General features: G+C 43.6%; 1 protein-coding gene across 1 annotated transcript in view; it reads right to left on the bottom strand.

Moving 5' to 3' along the window:
* Nucleotides 1-25,109, bottom strand: part of LOC111146261 (multivesicular body subunit 12B) — a 179,153-nt gene that overhangs the window by 126,275 nt on the left and 27,769 nt on the right. The window contains exon 3 of the mRNA XM_022501736.1: nucleotides 554-661. Within this exon, the coding sequence (XP_022357444.1) occupies nucleotides 554-661 (108 nt within the window). The remainder of the gene's footprint in view (nucleotides 1-553; nucleotides 662-25,109) is intronic.

Raw genomic sequence — 25,109 nt, 5'->3', positions numbered from 1 at the left:
GAACGGCCTACTGAAAGAAACCTGCACACGTGCAGATACCTACCTGTGGAAACAATGAAATGTCAAACGTCACAGAGACTCAGGGAGAAAGTCAGTCATTTTGGAAACAAGGCCGTGTCTGGGGAAGGAAGGGATCATGGAGCATCCTTCCAGCTCTGCTTCTGCGTGCTGGCCAGCTTTAAATCCAGCCACGCCGGCAAATGCTCACGTCCACACCACCCTGTGATTTGTGACTTACAGGAAGGCTAGGCAAATGAGGGCCGGGGGAGAAATTTCCTGGTTCCCTTTTGAGAACACATTTTAATGGAATTCACTGTACACTGGAGTACGAGGTTAATAATACTGTTAATAAATGAAACACAGTGCGAGCTGCTGATTCTACCCAGTTCGCTAAAACCACAGATTAATATGGCAAGGAAAATAAACCACAACAACAACAACAAAAAAAAAAAAAAAAAGGAAAGAAAGAAAAAGAAAAAGAAAGAGGAAATTTCAACCAGGCAAGTAAACACCTTGTGTTCACGCAGCAAATGGACACCACTGCTAGACTTACATTTTCTTTGGAAAATGATCTTGTGAAACACAGGTATCTGGTAACCTTGGATTTAAATAAGCCGTCTTTCCAGAGGTCAGCATCCACACCATCTGCTGTCTGTGCGACCTGCACCGGAGAGACAGAAGAAGAGCGCAGGTAAGGCAGGCTGGGACCGAAGGTGGACGCGGGAAGCTTCTCCGTACCTGCGCCAATTAACACTGGGCCGAACTCTCCTGGCATCTCATTAGTTCATTTCGCCAGACCCCGGGAAGAGACTTTCCGAAAGGGGAAAAGGGAGAGTGTGAAAAATACAACTTCTAAAAATATTGTCCCCAGGGAAGCCGTTGATTAAAGACACCCTGACAAAAACGGTTCTAATGAGAAAAGAGCAACTTTTGTTGCAATGGACCAAGGAGGGATTGGAGAAGTCAGCACATTAAGTTGCTCATTACCACTTACTCGGGGGACGGGAGAGGGGGCAGTAAAAGGTCCAAAGGGGTGTGAAATGCCACCTGAGAGGGGCGCCGCCTGCAGGGAGCTGCCTGCTCCAGGACCCTGGGGCCAGCCGGGGTGCTTGTTCCGTGGGACCCTGGTGGGGACCCGGGGCAGGGTACCAGGGAAACTCGCTCCTCGCTGTGTCTTCTCCCTACAAGCTCTGTGAGGGGTACTCAAGGTCGGAAACTGTCTCATGATAGAAAAATAAAAAAGATTCAGCTCCTTGTTTATAGTCTCACTAAGAAACCATTTTCCTGTGTGCGGCTAGAGAAGTGTTCCTCTCAGGAGCACCCAAGCATGAAGCCAGCCTTGATTTGAGTCTTAAAGGACCTGTGTACTGGGCTGGGGGCGGGGTCCTCGCACGAAGGCCCCTGCTTTGGGGCTAAGAGTGGGCAAGGAGACCGGAGAGCAGGGGAGAAATAGCTGGACGAGGGCAGCAGTGCCCCCATCTCCTTCCAGACAGCTCTCTTCCCGGCCTGTCAGGCACACTCTTCTTTCTCACACAGCAGCCCAACAGGATGGCACTACCAGCCCAGGGTCTGTCGCTGGCACCCCCAGGGGGCACAGCCAGGAAGATGGAGGGAGCAGCACCCGTTTCTGCTCTCTGCCGTCTCCCCGGTTGTCCTGTTGAGGTTTAGAATTTGGGATACAATCCTTGATCTGACAAACTGCTGAAAGCACCTCCATGCTTTGCACGGAAACTGCCTCCATTGAGCCCCAGCCCATATACACGCGCCACAGCACGCCAGTGGGCTCGGGCTGTCACGTGTGCAGGAGGATGGGGGTGTGCTGGGCTGCGACGCTGCCTGGACATCCCCGGGGCCCCCATAGCCATGTTCTCTGAGGCTGCCTCAGAGAGGCCCAAAGGCCAACTGGCAAAAGAAAAATGCTTTTTTCCCCCCCACTCCAAACCGAACAATTGTAAATTAGCAAATGCAGCACTAGAAGAAGAAAGGTCCTTATGCTACATTTGCAAATATGTTTGACCTGAAACCTGGAGGAGGAATGGTATGGGGATAATCTCGGGGACCACTGGCTCCAAGTATGTCACCCCCACGGAAAGACATGACACAGAATGGCATCAGGCCTCATCAGCACTTTCCCCCACAAATGTCCTCCATCGAGTTTCTTGGAAAACATGAGATTTCAGGCAGTGGCACTAACTCTGCCACCAAGGATCCTCTTTGTCGATTTTCTCCCGTGGATTCCAAGTTTTGAAAGACTTTTTTGTCTCCCCAGGTGTCCTTTTCCTGTACTTCCTCAATTTTAGGCTGCAGTCATTTGGGAATCATCCATGGATTTTAAGAATAACGCTTCAGGAAAAAAGAACAGAAGGTCAAAAGGTACAGATCTATTTCAAGATGCATTCCAATTTCAGAGCCATTAAGATGTGAAAATAAAAGATACTACAGGAATAAAGAAATAAGGGAACTTATATGGTTTCTCTAATAATAAATATTTTATTTTTGATAAATTAAAAAAAAGAGTCTGCAGAACACTGGAAGGCTGTGGAATCCCACGCTGGGACCTCAGAAGACAGAGCTGTCTGTCTTTAACCTCCCACCAGAAAAGGAATGGAGTTCAGAAGGGCTCTCTGGGATATCTGGGAATTCCACTGGGGGGGTAGGTGTGCCCTAGGTCAAGACTATTGTTTCCAGGGCTTGAGAATGGTGGTTCCCTCCGCTTTCCCCACTGCCTGAATTTTCTTTTTTCTGGGTGAGAAGACACCTCACTGTGATAAAGAGGCCAGGGCAAGCATGTAAAGAGAAAAAGCTCGCAGCGGGCCTGCCCCTTCCTCAGAGGCCCAGGCAGTGGCAGTCCTCCAGCTCGCACTGGCGGAGCATTAAAAATGGACCACCAAGGGCCTGGCTTTGCCCTGAGGCCACAACTCATTTGCAATGAAGTAGAAATGTATAACCCCCTCCAAGCTCACCTCCGAGGGGAGGTGAGGAGGGTGGTGAGAAAGAGCCTGAGCAAGCACAACCTCGTGCCCACACGTGCGCACGCGTGTGTGTGCGTGTGTGTGTGTGTAGAACGCAGAGCTTCCCAAAGCCTGGACCCACACAAGGGATGGACTGGAGCAAGGAGTGAGAAGGCCCGGGGTCCCAGATCAACAGGAGCACTAGAGAAGTGGGCCTGGTGTAACAAAGCCGGGCATTCCCAGCCTTGCCTTCCCCAGAACACCCAGAAACTTCTTTCCCACCCAGTCACAGAAAGGTGATTACTAATCTTAATTCTTCCCATCCCAAATTAGATGAGCTAATGATCTCCAAGTTAAGCTGTGTATGAGGCAGGTGCCTGCATGGGCCTCCATGCAGAAATTCATATCTCCACTCTAACCATGAGACCCCAGAGGCCAGCCTCTGAATCCGGGATAGGAGAGGCCGTGGGGAGGTGGGCCGAGGGCTGCAGGAAGTGGTATTCTAAGTGTAGCACAGCCCATAAAATTAAGAGGTAGACTTGAACTTGACACCTGGTGGCTGAAGAAAGCCCCTCCTCCTGGGGGCACTTTGGTTAGGGATGATGTACGCACAAAACATCTACCTTAGTGGACTCCAGGGAGCACCCACAAAGCCCGGATCACGTGTCTGAACTAGAAATGAAGACATCTATTCAAACCAAACCTTCAAAATGATGTCATGCTACATCAAGATTCAAAAAGTCCTAAACTGTCACACTGGGGTTCAGCTGGTCCTCTGGGAGTCCTTCTCCAACTCTGGAATATTATCTGGTTTTCAAACACAAATTATATGCATGTGCAATGAATGTTTACCTGCCCCCTGCTATCCTGCCCCTGGACTAGAAGCTTCACAAGGAAAATTCCTTATCTTTTCCCTTCAGTAAGCACAGTGCCTGATACATATGGGCTCGATCAAAACTTGTTGAAGGAATGAAAGATTCGGCCATTAAATCAGGAGCAAACTGTGAAAAGCTATACACCTTGATAGCGCCCCAAGTAAGGTAATCTAAAAAAATTTTTTTAAGATTTTATTTTTTTATTTATTTGAGAGAGAGGGGCGGGGAGGGAAGGAGCAGAAACTGAGGGACAAGCAGATGCCACACTGAGCACAGAGACCAACACGGGGCTTGATCTGACGACCCTGAGATCATGACCTGAGCCAAAATCAAGAGTCAGATGCTTAACTGACTGAGCCATCCAGGCATCCTGGTAATCGAACATTTTAAAAGGAAGTTTCCAGAATCTAATCTCTTGAGCTGAGTGTATCCCCTTCAGAATCCCCGCTCTGTGAGGCCACACACCCATTTCGACAAGGAGGTCCCTTAGTCTTCTGGTCATCTTGCTGGTACCCTGCCCTGCTCCCCAAATCACTGGAGCGTGTCCAGTGCTGCCACGGTGCCTCCAGAGGATCTGTTACGGGGCTTCACATGCACACATGCGCACACAAGCACACACCCCACAGCTTCAAACACACTCTTATTACACACTCACACGCGCACACACTCATGCTTCTCTCTTACATGCACTCACTCTCGCATGCCCACCGTCTTCCCAGCATCTCCCTGGGGCCTCGAGCTGCTTCTGGGGAGGAGTAGGTGGGCAGTGACAGACTGAACGCATGGATTTGTCTCCCTTCTCTGCCAATATGTGTCTCAAATGACAGTCGTGTGCGGAAGGTATGAGCCCCCAAAATAAAGAGCAAGAGAAGAGTGTGATGCCAGAGAGATGCCAACAACTGCCTGGAGACGTGGATGGTGAAAGGCTGGGCTTTAGCGAGTGGAGGGGGTGACATCTCAGGCCCGGGAGGAGCTAATGATCTGCCCCCCAACCCCTGGGCCCCAGAGCCACCAGATTCCATCGGGGTGAGGGTGGGGGTCGTGGGGGATAGGTGTGTGTGTGTGAGTTTCCAGCTGGAACAGGAAGATCTGAACAAGGTCTAGAAACACAGCAGTTACACTCCCAGATCCCCACCCCCCACTTCAGGTGCGTTTTCTCCAGAAATGGAACCAGTAAGGCTCAGGGCTCCAGAACTCCAGGAAGAAGAAGATTCCAGACTGAAAACAGGGGGGTAACCACGCACACTGAATGGTGGGCCCTCCCCCTCCCCTACCCCCACCTGCTACCACCAGGCTTATCCTCCTTCCTGCTGCCGGCACCTCAGCAGCCAGGGGTATCCCCTAAACGCTGGATATGGAAGGATTTGTCTCTGGAGTCACTAAAGACTACCAGAGAGCGGATCAGCACACCCAGGCTCCAAGGTCTCCTGCTACAAAAGCTGCTTCCCAGCTCCCTCACCCTGGGAGCCGCCCACCAGCCCACAGCCTCCAGCCCCACTCCCGGCCCTCCAACCACACCGACTAGTGTCTCCCTCTTAAATATAAATGGACAACAAAGGATCACCAGGTGCTGGGGTAAGTCTCCAATATGAAAGACAGGGTCCACACCAGAACGGGCACTTGAAGGTAGCACAGATAGCATGAGGAAACAGTTAAAGTTAAGGGACAAACGACCAAGCCCATAATGCATGTAACTGCAGCCACCAAACAAGAACGGAATATTGTGAAAAAATTCAAAGGATCAATTTAAGAATAATATAAAGAGCCTAGAAGTAAAAATGTTATAGATAAAATGAAAATTTTTTAAAAATACTGGAGGGGAACATTGAGGAACTCTTTTAGAAAGTAAAATACAAAGATGAGATAAGCTATGTAGGAAAGAAAAAACTATCAGGACAACGTCCAACTAATGCAATCTCCAGAAAAAGAAATAAAAAAACAGAGGAGAAGGTGAGTGTACCTACTAAAGAGGCCTTGGAGGTCCTAGCACAGGGAATGAAAAAGTCTCAAAGCTAATCAAGAGAGAATCCCACCAAATTTCAGAGAAATAAAGCATTTTTAAAACTTCCAGAGAGAAGTGACAGGTCACATACAAAGGAATGCAAATCAGAAGGCATCAGACTTCTCTGACACTGAACACTAAATAAGAGGAAAAACATCTGTAAAATTCTGGGGGAGGGGTGCCTGGAGGCCTCAGCTGATGGAGCCTCTGCCTTCTCTTCGGGTCCTGATCCTGGAGTCCAGGGAGGGAGCCCCGCACTGCTTCCTGCTTAGGGTGGAGTCTGCTTCTGTCCCTCCCCCAGCTTGCTAGTGATCGGTCTCTCTCTATTTCTCCCGGGAATCAGTAAGATCTTAAAAAAAAATTCTGGGGAATTCTGGAATTCTCTTCCTAAACCAATTAATTGTGAGGGCAGAATAAAGACCCTTGCGGATGTGCAAGGAGTTAAGAAATTAATCGCCCATCGGGCCTTTCTTGGGAACCTACTGGAAAATGCATCAGCAAAACTGGGGATGAAATCAATGAAGAGGAAACTACGAACCCCAGGAAACAGATCCTGCACAGGATGGTGAAGAGAGGGTAGCAGTATGCCAGGGCCTAGATACAACACGAGGAAAAGAAGAGAAGGTCATGGCGGGCCATCCGAGGGAGGAAGAGACAGGAGAGTTGTTGGAATTGTACTTAAGCCCTGGGAAGAAATACAGATGGGTGTGTGACAGAGGTACTGGAGCATTTAGAAAACTAAAAACACAGGTGTAAAGCTGTTTGAAAACATAACTTATTAATTAACTTAAAGTTTTTTAAAAAAATTTTTAAATGTGAATGTAAAAATCAAAAGGCACTTAGTATGGAGGTTCCTCAAAAAGTTAGAAATAGAACTACCCTATGACCCAGTAATCCCACTACTGCGTATTTACCCCCCAAACACAAAAACACTAATTTGAAATGGATATATTTTGATATATATCACTTATCATATATTTATCATATATAAATATCATATATATCATATATAAGTATTATATCATAATAATCAAAATATCAGATATCAAAATAAATATATTGATATAAATATTATGATAAATATCATATATGATAAATGTATCATAAATATTATGATAAATATTGATATAAATTGATTGATATAAATATATTGATATAAAATATCAAAATAAATATATATATTTATTTGATATCTATATCAAATATCTATCAAATATTTGATATAGATATTAGATATCTATATAAATATAGATATCTAATATCTATATCAAATATTTGATATCGATATCAAATATCTATATAAAATATTAGATGTCAAATATCTATATCAAATATTAGATGTCAAATATCTATATCAAATATATCAAATATCAAATATATATCAAATATATATCAAATATCTATATCTATATGTATCCATTTCTATATATATCCATTTCTATCCAAATATATATATCTCTATATATCCATTTCAAATTAGTGTTTATATCAAATTTTTGATAGTGTATATATCAAATTTTGATAGTGTTTATATCAAATTTTTGATATATATATATCAAATATCTATATCTCTATATATTATTCAGCCATCAACAAGAATGAAATCCTGCCATTTGCAACGAAATGGATGGAGCTAGAGAGTGTTATGCTAAGCATAATATGTCAGAGAAAGACAAATACCATATAATTTCACCCAAATGTGGAATTTAAGAAACAAAACAAATGAGCAAAGGAAAAAAAGAGAGGCAAACCAAGAAACAGACTCTTAAGTATAGAGAACAAACTGATGGTTCCCAGAGGGCAGGTGGGGGGGGGCGGGTGAAACAGGTGATGGGGATTAAGGAGGGCACTTGTAGTGGCACCTGGTGATGCATGGAAGTGCTGAATCACATACATGTTATACACCTGAAACTGATGTAACACTGCATGTGAGCTATACTGGAAATACAACACAACACAACACAACACAATACAATATAACTGGGAAAAAATTTAAAAAGAAAATTTAAAAATTCGAATATAAAAATCAACAGACACATAGACAATTAAGCAAATGAAAGAAACAAGTCAATGACTGATTCCAAGAAAGTGGAAAGGTTGTATGAGAAAGAAAAGGTCCTCCCTGTTGGCCTTCTCATATGTAAACACTGACAACCCATTTACCAAAAATTGTGATGCTGCCTGGTGGGGGAGATTATAAGAAAACTGAATGTGTAGGATAGGTAAATCGAGAAGTAAGCAGTTTACTCAAATTATTCAGAAACAAGGAGAGAAAGAGCCAGAAATGAGGAAATCTAAGAGTTGAAAGTGACAACCTCTGGGAAGTGGAAAAGGAAGAGATGGTCTTATAAGCCTTTTGGTACTCTTTGATTTTTTTTTTTTAAAGTAGACTCCATACCCAGTGTGGAGTCCAACATGGGGCTTGAACTCACCACCCCGAGATTAAGACCTGAGCTGAGATCAAGAATCAGACGCTTAACCACCTGAGCCACCCAGGTGTCCCAGTACTCTTTGATTTTTTTTTTTTTAACTGTAAATGTATCACTTTGTTAAAAGAAAAGTGAATTTAAAAAAAATTGGAGAGCTGGGAAAATATATCATGGAAGAGCATATGGGAATATATTATTCCTTTTAGGGAAACCCCCATGATCAGGGGCATTCCTACAGGTGCAACAGAACCACAATGTGGTGCGTTCCCCAGAGTGTGACAATGTCCACAGCTGTGTGTACGGTGGATTCTGCTTTCTCTACTGCTAGAGTCCACGAAGAGTTACTCCCTGGGTGGGGGGAGGGTCCTGTGAGTGGTAGCCCCCAGCCCTACAGAACCAACCACAGGACTTCTACCACTTTATACTCCTCTGCATTCAGGCAAGGCCCTGTGTTTTCACCACATTCCTTTGCCTGCAAGACACAGAGGTCCTGGAGCTCACCCGCCTGAGACGGAGGGTGGGGAAATGGAGGAGGAACCAGGACAGGAGTCCACAGAAACCAAGAAAAGTCAGAGCAAGCAGACCTCAGCGAGAGACAGGGCTTCTGGTTCGCTGGAGGGCCAACACGTGACTTGGCCCCCTTGGGGGTTGCGGGGAGAGCTGGAGTCTGATGCCACAGCACCCTCGAAGACAACCTCTTGTGCAGTCTGCCCCAGTGTGGCACGTACTGCAGGGACTAGTAGCTAACACCCGCTGTGTACACTCTAAGCGCCAGGAGCCTCTCTAAGTCAGCAGTGTAAGTAACACGTTGACACAACAATACTAGGATCCACAGCAAATCATCATCAGTTACTCTTGATTTTATAGGTGAGGAAACTGAGGAACAAAAGGGTCTTGGCTCAATCGATTGTGCTATGCCTATGCAAAAGAACAGTTATTCAGTTCTTCTTTTTTTTTTTTAAAGATTTTATTTATTTATTTGACAGACAGAGATCACAAGTAGGCAGAGAGGCAGGCAGAGAGAGAGAGGAAGGGAAGCAGGCTCCCTGCTGAGCAGAGAGCCTGATGCGGGGCTCGATCCCAGGATCCTGGGATCATGACCTGAGCCGAAGGCAGCGGCTTTAACCCACTGAGCCACCCAGGTGCCCCCAGTTATTCAGTTCTTAAAAAAGATGAAATATATTTATAATTATGTCCATGATATATTAAGTGTGGGAGGGGGATCTTCCTACCAAGAAGCATATGAGAGAACATAAACACGCAGTTCTCATAAAGCATCGCGGACAGATGAACGGTCCAGTCAAGGAATGGACTGTGGCCGTGAACCAGCAGTTCACAGAAGCAAGACGAATGGCCAACGAACATGAAAATATGTTGCATGTGGGTAATGATTAAATTAAAGTGCCAATAGCCAAGATGCCACTTTCTCTATCAAACTAACAAAGACACATTTTAAAGGGGAAAGACACAATCATCCAGACAGGCTCTGGGGGAGTCAGGTACCCCGACTGCTGCTGGAGTATTAAGGGGTATAACTTCAGATAAGATTCATTTGGTGCTGCATATCACGGGCCTTAAAAACAGACGTGCCTGGGATATGTGCTGGCTCAGCCGGTTAAGCACCCAGCTCTTGGTTCCAGCTCAGGTCAGGATCTCAGGGTCATGGGATGGAGCCCTGGTTGGGCTCTGCGCTCATCAGTGAGTTTGCTTTGGATTCTCTCTCTCCTCTTTACGTGTTCCCCACCCCGCGCTCACTCTCTCTCTCTCAAATAAATAAATAAATCTTTTAAAAAAATACAGACATGCCTGTGACCCAGGAATTCCACTCCTGGGCCGAGAGCCCAAGCAGTGATGGGATGGGGACACGAGAGGACGGCCGCCATCATTCATTCATACTGAACTTCTGGGCGCCCGGCTCTGATCACAGGGCAGACAACAGACAGTCGAACAAGGCAGACCCAGTCACCAGCCCCACAGGATCGCAGTCTTGTCAATGGGGGAAGACACACAGTAAACATAGAAATAAATATGTAAGATAATTTTAGAGAGGAATAAGTGGCTTGCATAAAATAAAATAAGGTAACAGGAACAGAGAGTGAAGGAAGAGGCTGCTTCGGGTTGGGTGACCAGGGAGGCCATCTCTGACGAAATGCCTCAGTGCTGACACCTGGGGGACAAGAAGAAACCATCTTATGAGATCTGGAGATCCAGCCTTGCAGGGCGAGGGAACAGCTAACGTGAAGATAGGTGGAAACCAGGCTGATGGGTTAAGGGGACAAAAAGCGGGGCTCCATCACCAGAGTCTGGTTACATGGGAGGAGTATTATCTATACGTCCCTTGGGGCACAGCGTTTAAAGGCAAAAGTGGGGAACAATGAATTTCTAATGATTAGAGAACATCCTTACAGTGGCAGACACTGCAGCAGGAAACAATGTGGAAGACACGTATCTAGGAACATGGAAAGTTCAGGAGGAAGACTAAGTCACAAAATGGTTTAGATAGTACAATCTCATATTTCGTTTCTTAAAAATAATCTACATTATAGTCGAATGATCTAGACAAATGTAAAGCCAAGCGTTAACCACTGTTTGGCTCTGAGCAGTTGAGATCATGGGTATTTTTTGGTGTTCTCTTTCTTAATTGAAGTGTAATCAACACACAATGTTGTATTAAGCTTCAGGTGTATAACACAGTTATTCGACTTCTGTTGATACCGTAAAATGATCCCCGAGGTAAGTGTAGTTCATGTTTATCATCACACAGACATTTTGTTTGAGGTTTAGACTCTCAAATATGCAACACAGTATTATTAACTCTAGCCACCCCTCCCCGTGACTGCTGTGTTGTTGTTGTTGTTGTTTTTTAAGATTCTATTTATTTATTTGACAGACAGAGATCACAGGTAGGCAGAGAGGCAGGCAGAGAGAGAGGAGGAAGCAGGCTCCCCGCTGAGCAGAGAGCCCGATGCAGGGCTCGATCCCAGGACCCTGGGATCATGACCTGAGCCACCAGGCGCCCCATGACTACTGTGTTTTATAACTGCAAGTTTGTTTCTTTTGACTCTCTGTAGCTTTTATACTAAGAAAAACAACCATCTACAAGACTTCATTTGATGGGGTGAGAAATAATGATCTATGGGATTTCAACTTGAGAAACACTTTGTGAGATCAGCTCCTCCTCAGAGCTGCCCAGAGAGGGGCTGCATGGGAAGTCCTTAAAATGGTCAGCCGTTCTTCCTTGTCAGCACTGTGTACTCTCTGCTCAAGGAGAGGTTCTCGAAAGACGCCACAGCTAACCACCAGGCTAACTACGAGACTGGTCACCCCATGTACGCCTGGTGTTCTAAGGGAGCCCACCCACAATGCAAAGATGTATCTGGCAGAAACAAAGTGATCAAAAGGGCCAGGAAACTCTGCAGACATTCCAAAGGAAATATCTGGCCAGCGCTGTGAATAATGAAGTTCAAAGGCCTCTTGATGTGTGAGATCACCCACTGCGGAAACATAGACACTCGGCCCAGGTCAGACAGTGGCCAACCGTGAAGCCATTTCAACTCTTAATCAGAGCAGTTGGGGCACCGTGTGGAGACAGGGAGCTGGTCACCCCTCTTCCGAATCCCTAACAGGAGGTATGCCCAAAACGCTTTCTAAAACCCTAACATGAAAAGAGCCATCTGACTGATGACGAGGCCAGAAATCCTTTGGTTATTGTTTGGTTCTGATTTCATTTGCATTATTTTATCCTTCTGTATCATGAACTGACAGCTCAAGTCACCATAGATTTTCAGCTGAAATGTCTAATGTTTCTTAGCAAAAGAAACGGGTGCACGCCCCTGTCCCTGAGACTGTTCCATCTCCCTCGGTCTCTGTGATTCCCTGCCTCCCTGGCTTTGCTCTTTGGGTTCCCTCTGGAAGCCCTCTGTGTGGAATGCTCTCATCACTTCAAGCCCAGCTGGAGGAACCCTCCCCCTGCCAAGCCTTCCTGATGACGCCAGCCAGAAGCACACGCTCTTCTTCCAGGATCTTCCGTGTCCTTTGGCTTCTTGCATGAAACCTCTAGGATGGAGAAAACCAGAGACAAAGGGAAGAACTCAGATTTTTAAAGTCAGGTAGATGGGAGTTCAAGACCTGGCTTTGCCACTTACATACCATGGTTTCCCAGAAGTCATATTTTTCCTTTCTGAACCTCATCGAAAAATGAAAATCATAATAATGCCTAACTCACGGGATTCTTTGTGATGGCTAAAGGCCAGAAAGCACACAGAAAGTATGCAGTCGTGATGCGATACCACTTCCTACCTGCTGCGATGACTATTCTCGAGAAGATAGACAACAGCGCGTGCAGACAAGGATGTGGAATCAGAAACCCGTGTCTGCCGCTGGCGGGATGGTAATGGGGAGCAACAGTTTCAGAAATGGTCTGGCAATTTCTCCAAATGTTTAACACAGAGTTATCAGCGGATCCAACAATTCCAATCCCAGGCGTAAGCAGCATTCTTCATAATTGCCCCAAAGAGGCAACAACCCAAATGCACCCCACCTGATGAATAAACGGAAGGTGGTACATCCGTATCGTGAGATCTCTTCCAGCTGTGACAAGGGGCTGAGGCACAAACACCTGCTATACCACAGGGGTCCCTGACACCATTACGCTAAGTGAAAGAAGACGGTCACCAAAAGGCACATCTGTATCACACCCTTTATGCGAAATGTCCAGAAAAGGCAAATCCGCAGAGTCTGAAAGTACCCTGGTGGTGGCCAGGGGTTTAAGGATTCTTTTTGGGGTGATGAAAATATTCTAGAACTACATAGTGGGGAAGGCTGCACAGCTCTGTGAGCACATTGAAAACCACAGAATTGTTCACTGGCAAAGGGTGAATTTCATGGTATGGGAGTGATATTTCCATAAAGCTATTCTCTTTAAAGCTCTTGGCATAAGACCTGGCACGTGGTGTATACTCAAAAAAATATTAGCACCTTATTATTATTATTTCTGCTCCTTGAAGTAGGATCCTAGTCATTCAGTAGGGTCTTTTCCAGAGTGTCCAGCCCCAGGCCCTGCTGGTAGGACACCATCAGTTATTTCCCAACTGGCTGAATGAATAAGGAAAGGAGTATATGGTGAGAAACTGCACAAAGACTGAAGCTGGCCCACAAGGGGCTCCACAGACACCTTTCTTCATTCTACCTGCTGCACAGCTGCTGTGACTCCAGCAGGCACAGAGAGGGCTGGTGCCTGAGGCTGGGCAGGGCAGAAGAAAGCAAAGGTCCCTGGTGATACCCCCAGAAATCAGGAGGCCTGCTTCTGCACCTGCTGATGGGGAAAGGCAGACACAAAGCGAAATCGGTTCCTGGAGACCCGTGAGGCCAGGAGCTGGAAAATGGGATGTAAGTGTGGGCAGGGCACTTGGCTACATCAAATCGGGAATGTTCTGTCCTTTCTTGGTCATCATGAAGGATGGCTTGGGGACATGGCCCTGGATCTCTGCAGACCCCAGGGAGAAGAGCAGCAGGTTTCCTTGGGGCTAGCTGGTACCCATACAGAGGAGGGCTCCTCTCCGCCACAGACAGTCTGGTACAGAGCTGTGGATGGCACAGCAGTGGTCAAGCAGGAACTGTTCAATCAATACCACTCAGACATCTGCGCGTCACTATGAAACAAAAAACTGAATTAGAGCTCTAGCTCCCATAAAAACAAATTCCGGGTGGATTAAAGACTAAAAGTGAAAAGTAAACTTGAAAACATTTCAGAAAAAAATGTAAAAAAATCTTTATGATGTTAATGGAGGAAATTATTAAAGAAATAGATACACGTGTAGAAAAAAGTCCATAAAAGAGAAGATGGACGAATTTTACTACTCTAAAATATAAAACTTCGGTTCTACAAAGGACACTAAAGACAATAAAAAGACAAGCCTCAGACTCTGAGCAACACATTAACAGGCAGTGGATTAATTTCCAAAATAAATAAAGAACTCCTACAACTCAATGAGAAAAAGAAATAATCCAAAAGAAAAAATGACATACAATATGTAAAAGCCATGGGAGAAAATGTTCAACCTTCTAGGAAATGCAAATTAAAAATGATGTTCTATCGTTAAGTCAAATCACTGACCAAACTGCAAATATCCGCCAAAAATTGGGGCACAAAGTGGCACAGCCACTTTGGAGAACACATTCACGGCATTTAGTAAGATGAAAATGAATTTAGTAAGGTGAAAATGACCCAGCAATTCCACTCCGAAATTGTTCTCTAGAGAAATTCTTAGCATAAAGATGTGAAGTTATTGTTTGTAAGTGTTTATAAAAGTAAATTATTAGAAATGACCCAAATCTTTATCAGCAGAAGGATGAATAAATACGTTATAGTCTATACATGCAACAGATTTTGATAACAACCCTGGAAATATGAAGTACATGAACTGGAGCTGTTGTGTCAGCAGGGATAAATCTCAAAAATTATGCTTAGCAAAAAGCAAGTTGAAAAATATGTACAGTATGATGATAGACTCCATATGAATATCATCTGTACAAAGTTTGAAAACAGAGGAATGTGCCAGAGTGATAAACACCAAAGTCAGTAGTTACTCTGGGTAAAGGAGGAAGCATGGCCTGGAGGGGGCACAGGCACCAATAATGTTTTCTCTCTTCTTGAAAAGAAATTTCATATAAGCCTAGTGAAATATTAATATCTGAAAAAGCTGCATGGTGGTTACATGGATATTTGTTACATTATTCTCTATGTTTTCCTTATATACACTTGAACCTTCAACAACACGGGGGTCCACTTCCTTGCCAATTTTTTTGTGATAAATATAGTACGGTACTGTAAATGTTATTTTCTTTTTCTTATGTTTTCCTAATTAACATTTTCTTTTCTCTAGCTTATTTTATTGCAAGAATACAAGATGTAATACATAAAATAAAAAGAGGTGTTAATTGACTATGTTATCTGTAAATCTCCTGGTCACAGTAGGCTATTAGTAGTTAAGTTTTGGGGACACCTGGGTGGTTCAGTGGGTTAAAGCCTCTGCCTTCAGCTCAGGTCATGATCTCAGGGTCCTGGGATCGAGCCCCGAATCAGGCTCTCTGCTCAGCAGGAAGCCTGCTTCCTCCTCTCTCTCTGCCTGCCTCTCTGTCTGTCAAATAAATAAATAAAATCTTTTAAAAAAAAGTAGTTAAGTTTTTATGGAATCGGCATTTATATAGGGATTTTCAATTGTGGGGGAGCGGTTGGCACCCTTATCCCCCATGTTCAAGGACAACTGTATATGAAATACTTGATAATACAGTTTTTATTCATTTGATTTTTTTCAAGGTTTTATTTATTTAGTGAGAGAGAGAGCAGGGGGAGGGGCAGAGGGTGAAGGGGAGAGAGAGACTCAAGCAGACTCCATGCTGAGTATGGAGCCCAATTCAGGGGTTGATCTCACGATTCTGAGATCACGACCTGTGCCAAAATCAAGAGTCAGGACGCTTAACCAACTGAGCCCTTACCAAGGTGCCCTTGGTAATACAATTTTTAATTTAAAAGATCAGGTTGTAGACCCCTTAAGAAACAAATGAGTGGGGACTTCAAATACTTGCAAACATTCACAAGGAGGAAACTTGCCAGAGAAAACACAGGCACCTGGTGAAATTTGAATTTTGGATGAACAATGAGTAATCTTTTTCAAATTTCAAAAAATGTTCAAGATTTCCAGATTAAGTTGGGCATCCTATTATTTTTATTTGTTAAATCTGGCAACCCAAATAAGGTGGGGGTGTGCTCTGTGGTTCTGTCCAGTGAAAAATGGGAAGAAAACCACATGCTGAGCACCAGGAGAATGCTGGTTTAAGTCCATTCGGTCTGCATGGAATACCACACACCAGGGAGCAAGAATGTGTTAGTCCCATACACAGGAGTCTAGAAAGATCTAACTGGCATGTGCATCATTTGGGAAAAAGAAAGCAAGAGCTTATTGAATGATCTACTTTATATTGAAAAGTCGAGTTACAATGACATAGTTCTGTAAGTCATTTAAACACGGAAGTGCTGAGGGAAAAGGAAGAAAAAGAGCAAACTGAGGACAGTGGCTAATAGATATTAGGGGCGTGATAATAACTTGAGACTTGGCTCTATTATTTGTTTTTTTTTTTAATAAGATTTTTGTATCCCTTATTTAATTAAAAATAAATACAATTTTTTTGCAAAAAGAAAAAAACAAGTCTAGAAGGATATTGTTAATAATATGCATAAGACTAGAAGAAAGGAAAGGTAATATTTTCACTCTTCAGTTCATGTAATTCTATATGATTTGGATTTTCTGAAATGAGCTTTTATAATTTTTAAAATGTCATGAAGATATTTTTAATTAAAAAAAAAAGGGCAGGGTTCATTAATCCTCTCTACCACAGGATCCGGAGATTAAGAGAGAATTATTATGGAGGCAGCTGCTGAACAAAGGTTAGAAGAGAGAAGAAAAGAGGAACTGCTCACAAGGCTCTTCCTGAAGACCACCCTCTCTGTCTCTGCTAACCGTGGCACAGTATCTCCAAGTCCTTTTCTCTTGGGACTCTGGGGTAACAGCCTATGCCTCACACCACCCAATCCCTACTCTCCTGGGCCAGAAAAGCAGAAGGTAGAAGTCAAGAACATGGGCTTGGGTACAGGACAGAGGGATGTGAGCTCAAATCGTGGCTTCACTACTTGGTGGCTGTGTGACCTTTGCTGAGTTCCTCAAACTCTCTGAGCCTCAGCTGGTGTCTCTGTAAATGAAAACAGCAGACTCAATCTCATACAGTTGTAGTAAAACTTAAAAGAGTACAAACAAAGTGCTCTGCCCATCACCTGGAACACAGTAATCCCTTAATCAGTGGTAAATATTGATGCTGATGTAGCAGAAACAGGCTGACCTGGCCTGAAACGGAGGCCTCTACCTGTACACGCAACTCATCTCTTTGGGCCGCAGGTCTTTACTCTTTTGCAGCAGGTATCTACCAAGCACTTAGATCCACAAGGCACTGCGGCACGCTCCTCAGCATATACTAACGTGAGGAAGACACAGTCACTTCCCTGGAGGAGGGCCAGCAGACAAGCTGAATCAGCGGTGAGGGGCCCGTGTGTGCACGCAGGAGACCGGGGTTAATCTCGTCTCATCCACACCTGTTGTGTGATCTCAAGAAGGGCGCTGGAGCTCCCTGAGGCTTTGTTCTCTTTTTGTAAAGTAAGATTATAATAGGAGCTTCCTCGTCTATGGAAACAGCTAGCACAGAGACAGACCTAGCAGGGGTGTTCGGAGTTACTGGAAGGGAAGGAGAGTGACCTTAGTACTATAATGGAGGTAAGTGTTCAGAAGAACAAGGAAGCACATCAGGGTACAGGGAGGGGGTGGGATAGAAAAAGGAAGAAGTAAGGCCAAGGCAGCTTCAGGTGGGATGACCTGAGGAGCCATGGTAGGAGGAGCCAGAACCTGGGGGAGCAGAGCAGGTACAGGAGGTAGGAAGAAGTTCAAGAAGGAACTCTGGAGCTGACAAGAGTGGGACCAGAGTCCCTTGAAGAGGCCAGCCAGGACGTGAATAGTGAGGGCTGGCCTTGGCAGACAGAAAAGGATGGCGTGAAAGATGACATGGGGGTCGAATTCCAAGAACCTGCTTGGGGAGGTGGGGGTTGCCCAGGAAGAGTCTGGCCTCTCCCTGGTAGAATGGTTGGGAGCAGGGGCTGTCATGAGCTGGGGGCTGGGCAGGCAGTGTAAGGGAACAGAAGACCATTCAGTTTGGGAGTAGGCAGGCTGAGGTCCCAGCTGTCATATGTGGACTAGTGTGGCAGGCAGATGGAAACGTGGGTCTGGCTAAGGACAATGGCCTGACCACAGGGTGTCTACATGGGGAGGCGGCTCAGCTCCTGGGGGCTGGACCCAGGCCTGAAGAGGATACACCATGAAGGAGGCTGGGACACAAGCTGGGAATGTTACAGTGTCGCAGAGACTACACAGGAAGGGGAAATGGAAGAACAAGGTAGAAAGCAGGTGAAATCACATTTCAGGGATAAGAGTGCTTCAAGAAAAAGGGCTCTGGAAGAATATTTAATGACCTAAGAAAATGCTGAAATAATAAAAACCTACAATGCAATAATAAGAATATTATATAGTATAGACAGCAGAATAAGAATATACAACAGGATCCCATTATTGGTGAAACACCCACCTACCCACACAGAAAAAGTTAAAGGATACACCTCAAAATGTTATGAGCATTGTTCCTCTGAGCGGTAGAATTATGAGCCACTTTTTTTCTCCCTCGCATTTTCTCTCTTCCAAATTGTCTACAGGGAGCATGTGTTAGTTCTACATTCAGAAAATGGATATGTTCAGGAAGGAAGGAACTGGCCAACAGTGTCCAAAACTGAGATGAGATCAAGAAGAGTAAGAATTAGGAAAAAGCCATCAAGTTAGATGATTTGGAAGCAAGTGGTGAGCGGAGATAATGAAGAAGAGGAGAGGCAGGTAGAGGGGGATGGGAAAGGATTGTTCAGGAAGCAGCTGGAGGGGCCGGTAAGGCAAAGGAGGCAATGCTGGGAGGGGGGGGGGCTGCATCTGTTTCTGGGATATGAGAACTCCCCCAGGAGGATTACTCTCAGGAAGGAAGGAGGCTCCCCAAGGATGTGCACCGCCTCCCTTGGGCTCACGTCTGTAATTGCCTGCAGGCGGGCACCACATCTGACGCTGACGATTCCCAGTGCCCAGCACAGGATGTGCAGTGCGTGGGGGCTCACTAAATATCTACTAGTCAATGACCGCTTCCCCTTCTCTTCTGTTCCATCTTTGAAGTTTCAGGAAACCTCCTCTGAATCTGGGAGGGGGGCTTATCTAAAGGAGCATGTCAGTCGATTTCGGGAGACCACAAAAACGCTCATTAACAAGCAACTGCACTGGTCTGAAAGATTCTGCAGACCCCCACCTTGAGACTGCAAGATATCTAAGTGCCTTCTTATGGATACGAAGGAAGTTTTTCTCTTCACGCAACTGAAATGACCTCAAGGGAAGTCCAATGACAAGACACAATTTCTGAGTACGATTTAATAAAGCCACAAAAACCAAAACGGGTCTAAGATAAGGAGGCCATAATAGTGATAAACAGCACTGTTTTTGCCTTAGCTGGGGCTCTAGCAGGATAGGGTCGAGAAAACAGCAAAAACTAGCAATCCTGGGATCTGCAGAAAATCCAGGGACTCCACATGGCTTCCCCAGACCTTGAGGAAGGAGGCCAGTCTGCACGGCGCCTCCTCTAACCCCAGCTCTCGGCAGAGACCACCAGTTGTGGATAGGACAGCCTCCCGTTGGAGCCAAACACCTTGGACTCCAAGGCCTGGCCCCAAGCTTCCGGCCAGTGTTCACAAAGGGGCCCTTGGAAGAGACCCAACAAGACCAGGAGGATGGGAAAAGTTAAAGCAATGGGGCAAAAGGGAGGACACTTGAACCCGTGCTGCTCATGCGTCACACCCAGTGACAGGAGAAAGGAAGGCAGAGGAGATGAACTGGCACTTGAGACTAAGTCACCCTTCTTATTTACTCTGTGACTCAGCTCTCAAACCACACTGCCGGCTGTAATTGCATTTCAGTTCATGTTTAACACAAACATAACTTAGCTGGATGGTGGCATCCAATATCCCAGACACGGAAAGGCAGAACAAAGGAGCCAACTAATTTGATTCCGTACATGTTCTTTGCATGCCTGGTGGGGTCCGTACACACCCAGGCACTCTACGGGGCTCCTGGAGGTACAGCCCCATGAAAGACACTGTTCCACAGCCTCCAGGGTCCTCAGGACCCAGGGAGAGGGCACACAGGTGGCCCCTGCAATTAGAGAGGTAGGAGCTGCAAGAGAGGACAGTAAAGACGTTACCAAAACACATAGAGCTGGAAGATAATTCTCCAGGGAGCGGCACAGTGTGCAGGCACAAGGGCAACAGGCAAAAACGGGGATAGCCCATGAAAAGAGCTACACAGAGCTGATAGGCAGGATGGGGGCTAGAAAGGTAGTGACTGGGCAAATGAAAAAAAAAAAAGGTTCTTAGATTTCAGGGAAGTCCATCCATAGGATGAACACTTAACTCAGCTTTAGTTGCCGGGTATTTAAGTAAAACAATGGATTGGCCTCTGAATCTAGAAACAGAACTGGAGAACCATTCTGAGCAGGACTGTAATCTGATTTTGTAGAAAGTTTCCATTGGCGGGGTCGCCTGGGTGGCTCAGTGGGTTAAAGCCTCTGCCTTCAGCTTGGGTCATGATCCCGGGGTCCAGGGATCGAGCCCCGCATCGGGCTCTCTGCTAGCGGGGATGCTGCTTTCTCCTCTTTCTCTGCCTGCCTCTCTGCCTACTTGTGAACTCTGTCTGTCAAATAAATAAAAAAAATCTTAAAAAAAAAATAAAAAAAGAAAAAGAAAGTTTCCATTGGCGATCACAGACGGAAGGCTGGAGGTCAGAATCAAGCTAGGGAGACCCGTGGGAGACAACCCAGCAGACCTTAACAAAGGAGAGCAAAGATGTACTTAACAGATAGCTGCTCAGTCAGCGGACCAACCCCCTTCTTAAACTCAGTCCCTCTCACCTGCCCCTCTCCAAAAACACAGTGGAATCCGCAATCATGTAACTTTTTACTACAAAAACCTTACAAACTTGTCATCCATTTGAACCACGGTCCAAAGGGTCATGGAACGGCTAAGGGACAGAAGGGGAAATCAGAAACAATAAAAGAATTCAATGAGATTTGTAAGATAAATGTATTTTTTTTTAAGATTTTATTTATTTATTTGACAGAGAGAGATCACAAGTAGGCAGAGAGGCAGGCAGAGAGGTGGGGGAAGCAGGCTTCCTGCTGAGCAGAGAGCCTGATGCAGGGCTTGATCCCAGGAGCCTGAGATCATGACCTGAGCCGAAGGCAAAGGCTTAACCCACTGAGCCACCCAGGCACCCCAAGATAAATGTATTTTTTAAAAGTTAGTTTTCCTTTATACAAAATATGCAAACCAAAACTAATAATCATTTAAATAAAACAATGGGAAAAACAGTACCATGCACAATAGCAATATTATCAATTAAATTCGCTCTATAAAACAAACTGAGAAGCTTCCCCTCCTTTCTTAAAGCTTTAAGATAGTTTTCAGGATGTGGGAATTATTGTTCCTTGATAATTTTAGGGAATGCTACCTTAAAATAATTTGGGCCTAGGGCTTTCGTTAGAAATAAATCTCTAATGATTTTTCCTATTTCTTTTTTTTTAAAGATTTTATTTATTTATTTGATAGAGATCATAAGTAGGCAGAGAGGCAGGCAGAGAGAGAGGGGGAAGCAGGCTCCCTGCTGAGCAGAGAGCCCGATGTGGGGCTCGATCCCAGGACCCTGAGATCATGACCTGAGCTGAAGGCAGAGGCTTTAACCCACTGAGCCACCCAGGAGCCCCAATTTTTCCTATTTCTTCCTTCAACACACGTTGGTTATAGGATTTCTTCTTAAATAGCAGTGGAAATGATCTAACTCATCAAGATTTTCCATTTTAGTCGCATAAGGCTGCACATAACAGCTGTGCATCATATTGTTATAATTTTCAAATCTATACTCTTACTTTCCTTTTCTCAATCTAAATTCTGCTTATCTTTATTTCTGTTTACTACTATATTTGCTAGAAGTTTATCTATTAAGCTTTTTACAAAGAATCAATTCACAATTAACAATTCTCTCCCTCCTTTTACTTCTAATTTCTGATCTTATTTTTATTATTTCCTTCCATGTGTTTATATAGCTACTTGATCTCTGGGACAATATCAAGTAGTCTAACATACATGTAACTAGAGCCTCTAGAAGAGGGAGAGGTGAAGAAGATCTATTTTAATAATTTCTCTAAAATTTCCAACTGCAACAACAGCAGAATATATGTTCTTCTCAGGTATACATGGAACATTTACTAAGACAGATTGTAGTCTAGGCCAGGGTTGATGAACTACAGCCCACAGGCCAAATCTAGCCGGTAGCCTGTTTATGTACAGTCTATGAATTACAAATGGTTCTACATTTTTTCTTAAGGGTTAAAAAGTTAATGTACATACAGATCATATTTGGTCCATGAAGCTTAAAATATTTACTATCTAGACTTTTACAGAAAAAGTTTGCTCACTCTTGTTCTAGACCAAAGCACTGAGTTTGTTCTCTGATTACCTAGAATTAAGTAAGAGGTCAATAACAGAAATATATCCAGAAAATTCACGAATACGTGGAAGTGAGACAACACATATCTAACTAACCCATGGTTCAAAAAAGAAAACAAAAGGTAAATTAAGACAGTATCATGAATGGAATTAAAATTTAAAACAACATATCAAAATTTGAGGGATGCAGCTAATGCAGAGTTTAGAGGGAAATGCATAGCACTAAAAATGTCTATACTAGAAATGATGAAAGGTCTCAAATCAATGACTAAAACTTTCACCTTAAAAAAAGGAACATTAAATCCAGAGTAAGCAGAAGAAAGTAATAAAGAGAAAACAATAAAATAGAAAAGAAAAAAAAATAGAGAAAATCAATAAAACCAAAAGCTGGATCTTTAATAAAATTGATAAAATTCTAGACAGCCTAAGCAAGAAAAAAGAGAGATGAGACCAACTGCCATTATAGTGAATGAAAGAGAAGACATCTTATGGATCTTAAAGATATAAAAAAGACAATAAAGAAATATTATGAGCAACTTTATGCCCAGACATTGGAAAACTTAAGTTAAATGGAAAAATTCCTTCATACAATTTACCAAAGCTTAAATAGCAGTATATTTATTTAAAAACTTGAGCTCATAAAACCTTTTCATGACCAAGCCAGATAACTTCACTGGTAAATTCCACAAACATTTAAAGGAGAAATAATGCCAATCCTATGTTAAATATTCCAGAAAATATATGAGGAAGGAATATTTCCCAACTCATTATATGAGACCAGCATCACCCTCATACCAAAACCACACAAAGACATAAGAAAAGAAAATGGCACACCAAGCAATATTTCTCATGCATATATATATAAAATGTTCTAACACAATTCAGGAAATTGAATCAAGCAATATATTAAAAGGACAATGTATTATGTCCATTTGAGGTTTATCCCCAAAAATGTAAGTTTGGTTTGACATCCAAAAATTAATCAGTATATTTCACCATATTAAAAGATTAAAAAGGAAAAACCACATGAACATCTTAATAGATGTAGATAAAGCATTTGACAAAATTCAACAGCCATGTATGATAAAAACTTTCTGAAGGGCTATTTCCTAAGCCTATGGAACAGTATCTACAAAAAGTCTACAGCGAACACTACATTTAAGTGGTGAAACACTGAATGCTGGTCCCCTGAGATCTGGAAGGAGGCAAGTGTGTCTGCCTTCACCATGTCAACTCATTTTATACTGGAAGTTCTAGACAGTTCAGTAAGGCAGAAATAAACAAATAAAAGGGCATACAGATTGATAGAAGGAAGTAAAATTGTTTTTCTTCACAGACAACAGGACTGTTTATGTAGAAAGATTTTGAGGACTATTCAAAAAAGCTACCAGAACTAATTAAAGTTGCAGAATACCAGGTCAATAAACAAAACTCTATTGTATTTCTATAAACTAAAATGAAATTAAAATGAAAATAAATGCCATTTACATTAGCATCCAAGTATGAAATTCTGAAGGACAGATTTTTCAAAAGACCTGCATGATTTCTACACTGAAAACTAAAAACAACTCATGAGAGAAAATAAAGAGGACTTAAATAAAGGAAGGGATATGTCATATTAATAAATCTGAAGGTTCAATATTGTTAAGATATTCATTCTATCCAAGTGGGTCCATACATTTAATACAACCCCAAACAAAAATCCCACCAGGCTTTTTCTACAGAAACAGACATGCTGATTCTAAAAATTTATATTAAAATTCAAAGGAGTCAGAATTCTGACTAAAATAGCTGGAAAAGAATAAAGTTAGAGGACTGGCTGATTTTAAAAATTATTATAAAGCTATGGTGATCAAAGGGAGCAGCTTTAGCACATAGACAGATATATACCAATGGAATAGAATACAGAGTCATGCAAAATACCTATACATACATGATCACTTGCTATTTGACAAAGGTGCCAAAGCAACTCAATGAAGAAAGGACAATCTTTTAAAGAAAGGATGTTAGGGGCGCCTGAGTGGCTCAGTGGGTTAAAGCCTCTGCCTTCAGCTCAGGTCATGATCCCAGGGTCCTGGGATCGAGCCCCGCGTCGGGCTCTCTGCTCAGCGGGGAGCCTGCTTCCCCTTCTCTCTCTCTCTGCCTGCCTCTCTGCCTACTTGTGATCTCTGTCTGTCAAATAAATAAATAAAATCTTAAAAAAAAATAAAGAAAGGATGTTAGAATAATTTGACAGCTGTATGTAAAGATGACCCTTGATCCCTGCATCATACCATAAATAAAAATTCACTTCACATAAGTTTGACCTATATGTAAGAGCTAAAAATAAAAAATTTCTAGAAGGGATTATGGAGAAAAATCTTGACCTTTAGTTTGACAAAGATCTCTTTAATGTTCTACAAAAAGCCCTAGCTATAAAAGAAAAAAATTAAGAAGCTTGACTTCATCAGACATAAGCTTCTCAAATATACTGTTAAGATAATGAAAATCAAGCTAAACTGGGAGAAGATATTTGTAAAACATATATCTAACAAAGGACTTGTATTTAAAATATACAAAGAACTCTTCGGGGGCACAGTCTGTTAAATACCTGACTCTTGGTTTCAGGTCGTGATCTCAGTCATGAGATCAAGCCCCAAGTTGGGCTCTGGGTTCAGTGCAGAGTCTGCT

The sequence above is a fragment of the Enhydra lutris genome, unplaced genomic scaffold (genome assembly GCF_002288905.1).
Source record: "Enhydra lutris kenyoni isolate GAN:26980312 unplaced genomic scaffold, ASM228890v2 scaffoldscaffold13, whole genome shotgun sequence".
In the NCBI taxonomy this organism is placed as follows: Eukaryota; Metazoa; Chordata; class Mammalia; order Carnivora; family Mustelidae; genus Enhydra; species Enhydra lutris.
The sequence above is the reverse complement of the archived record's forward strand: the minus strand, read 5'-3'. Positions and strand labels throughout refer to the sequence as shown.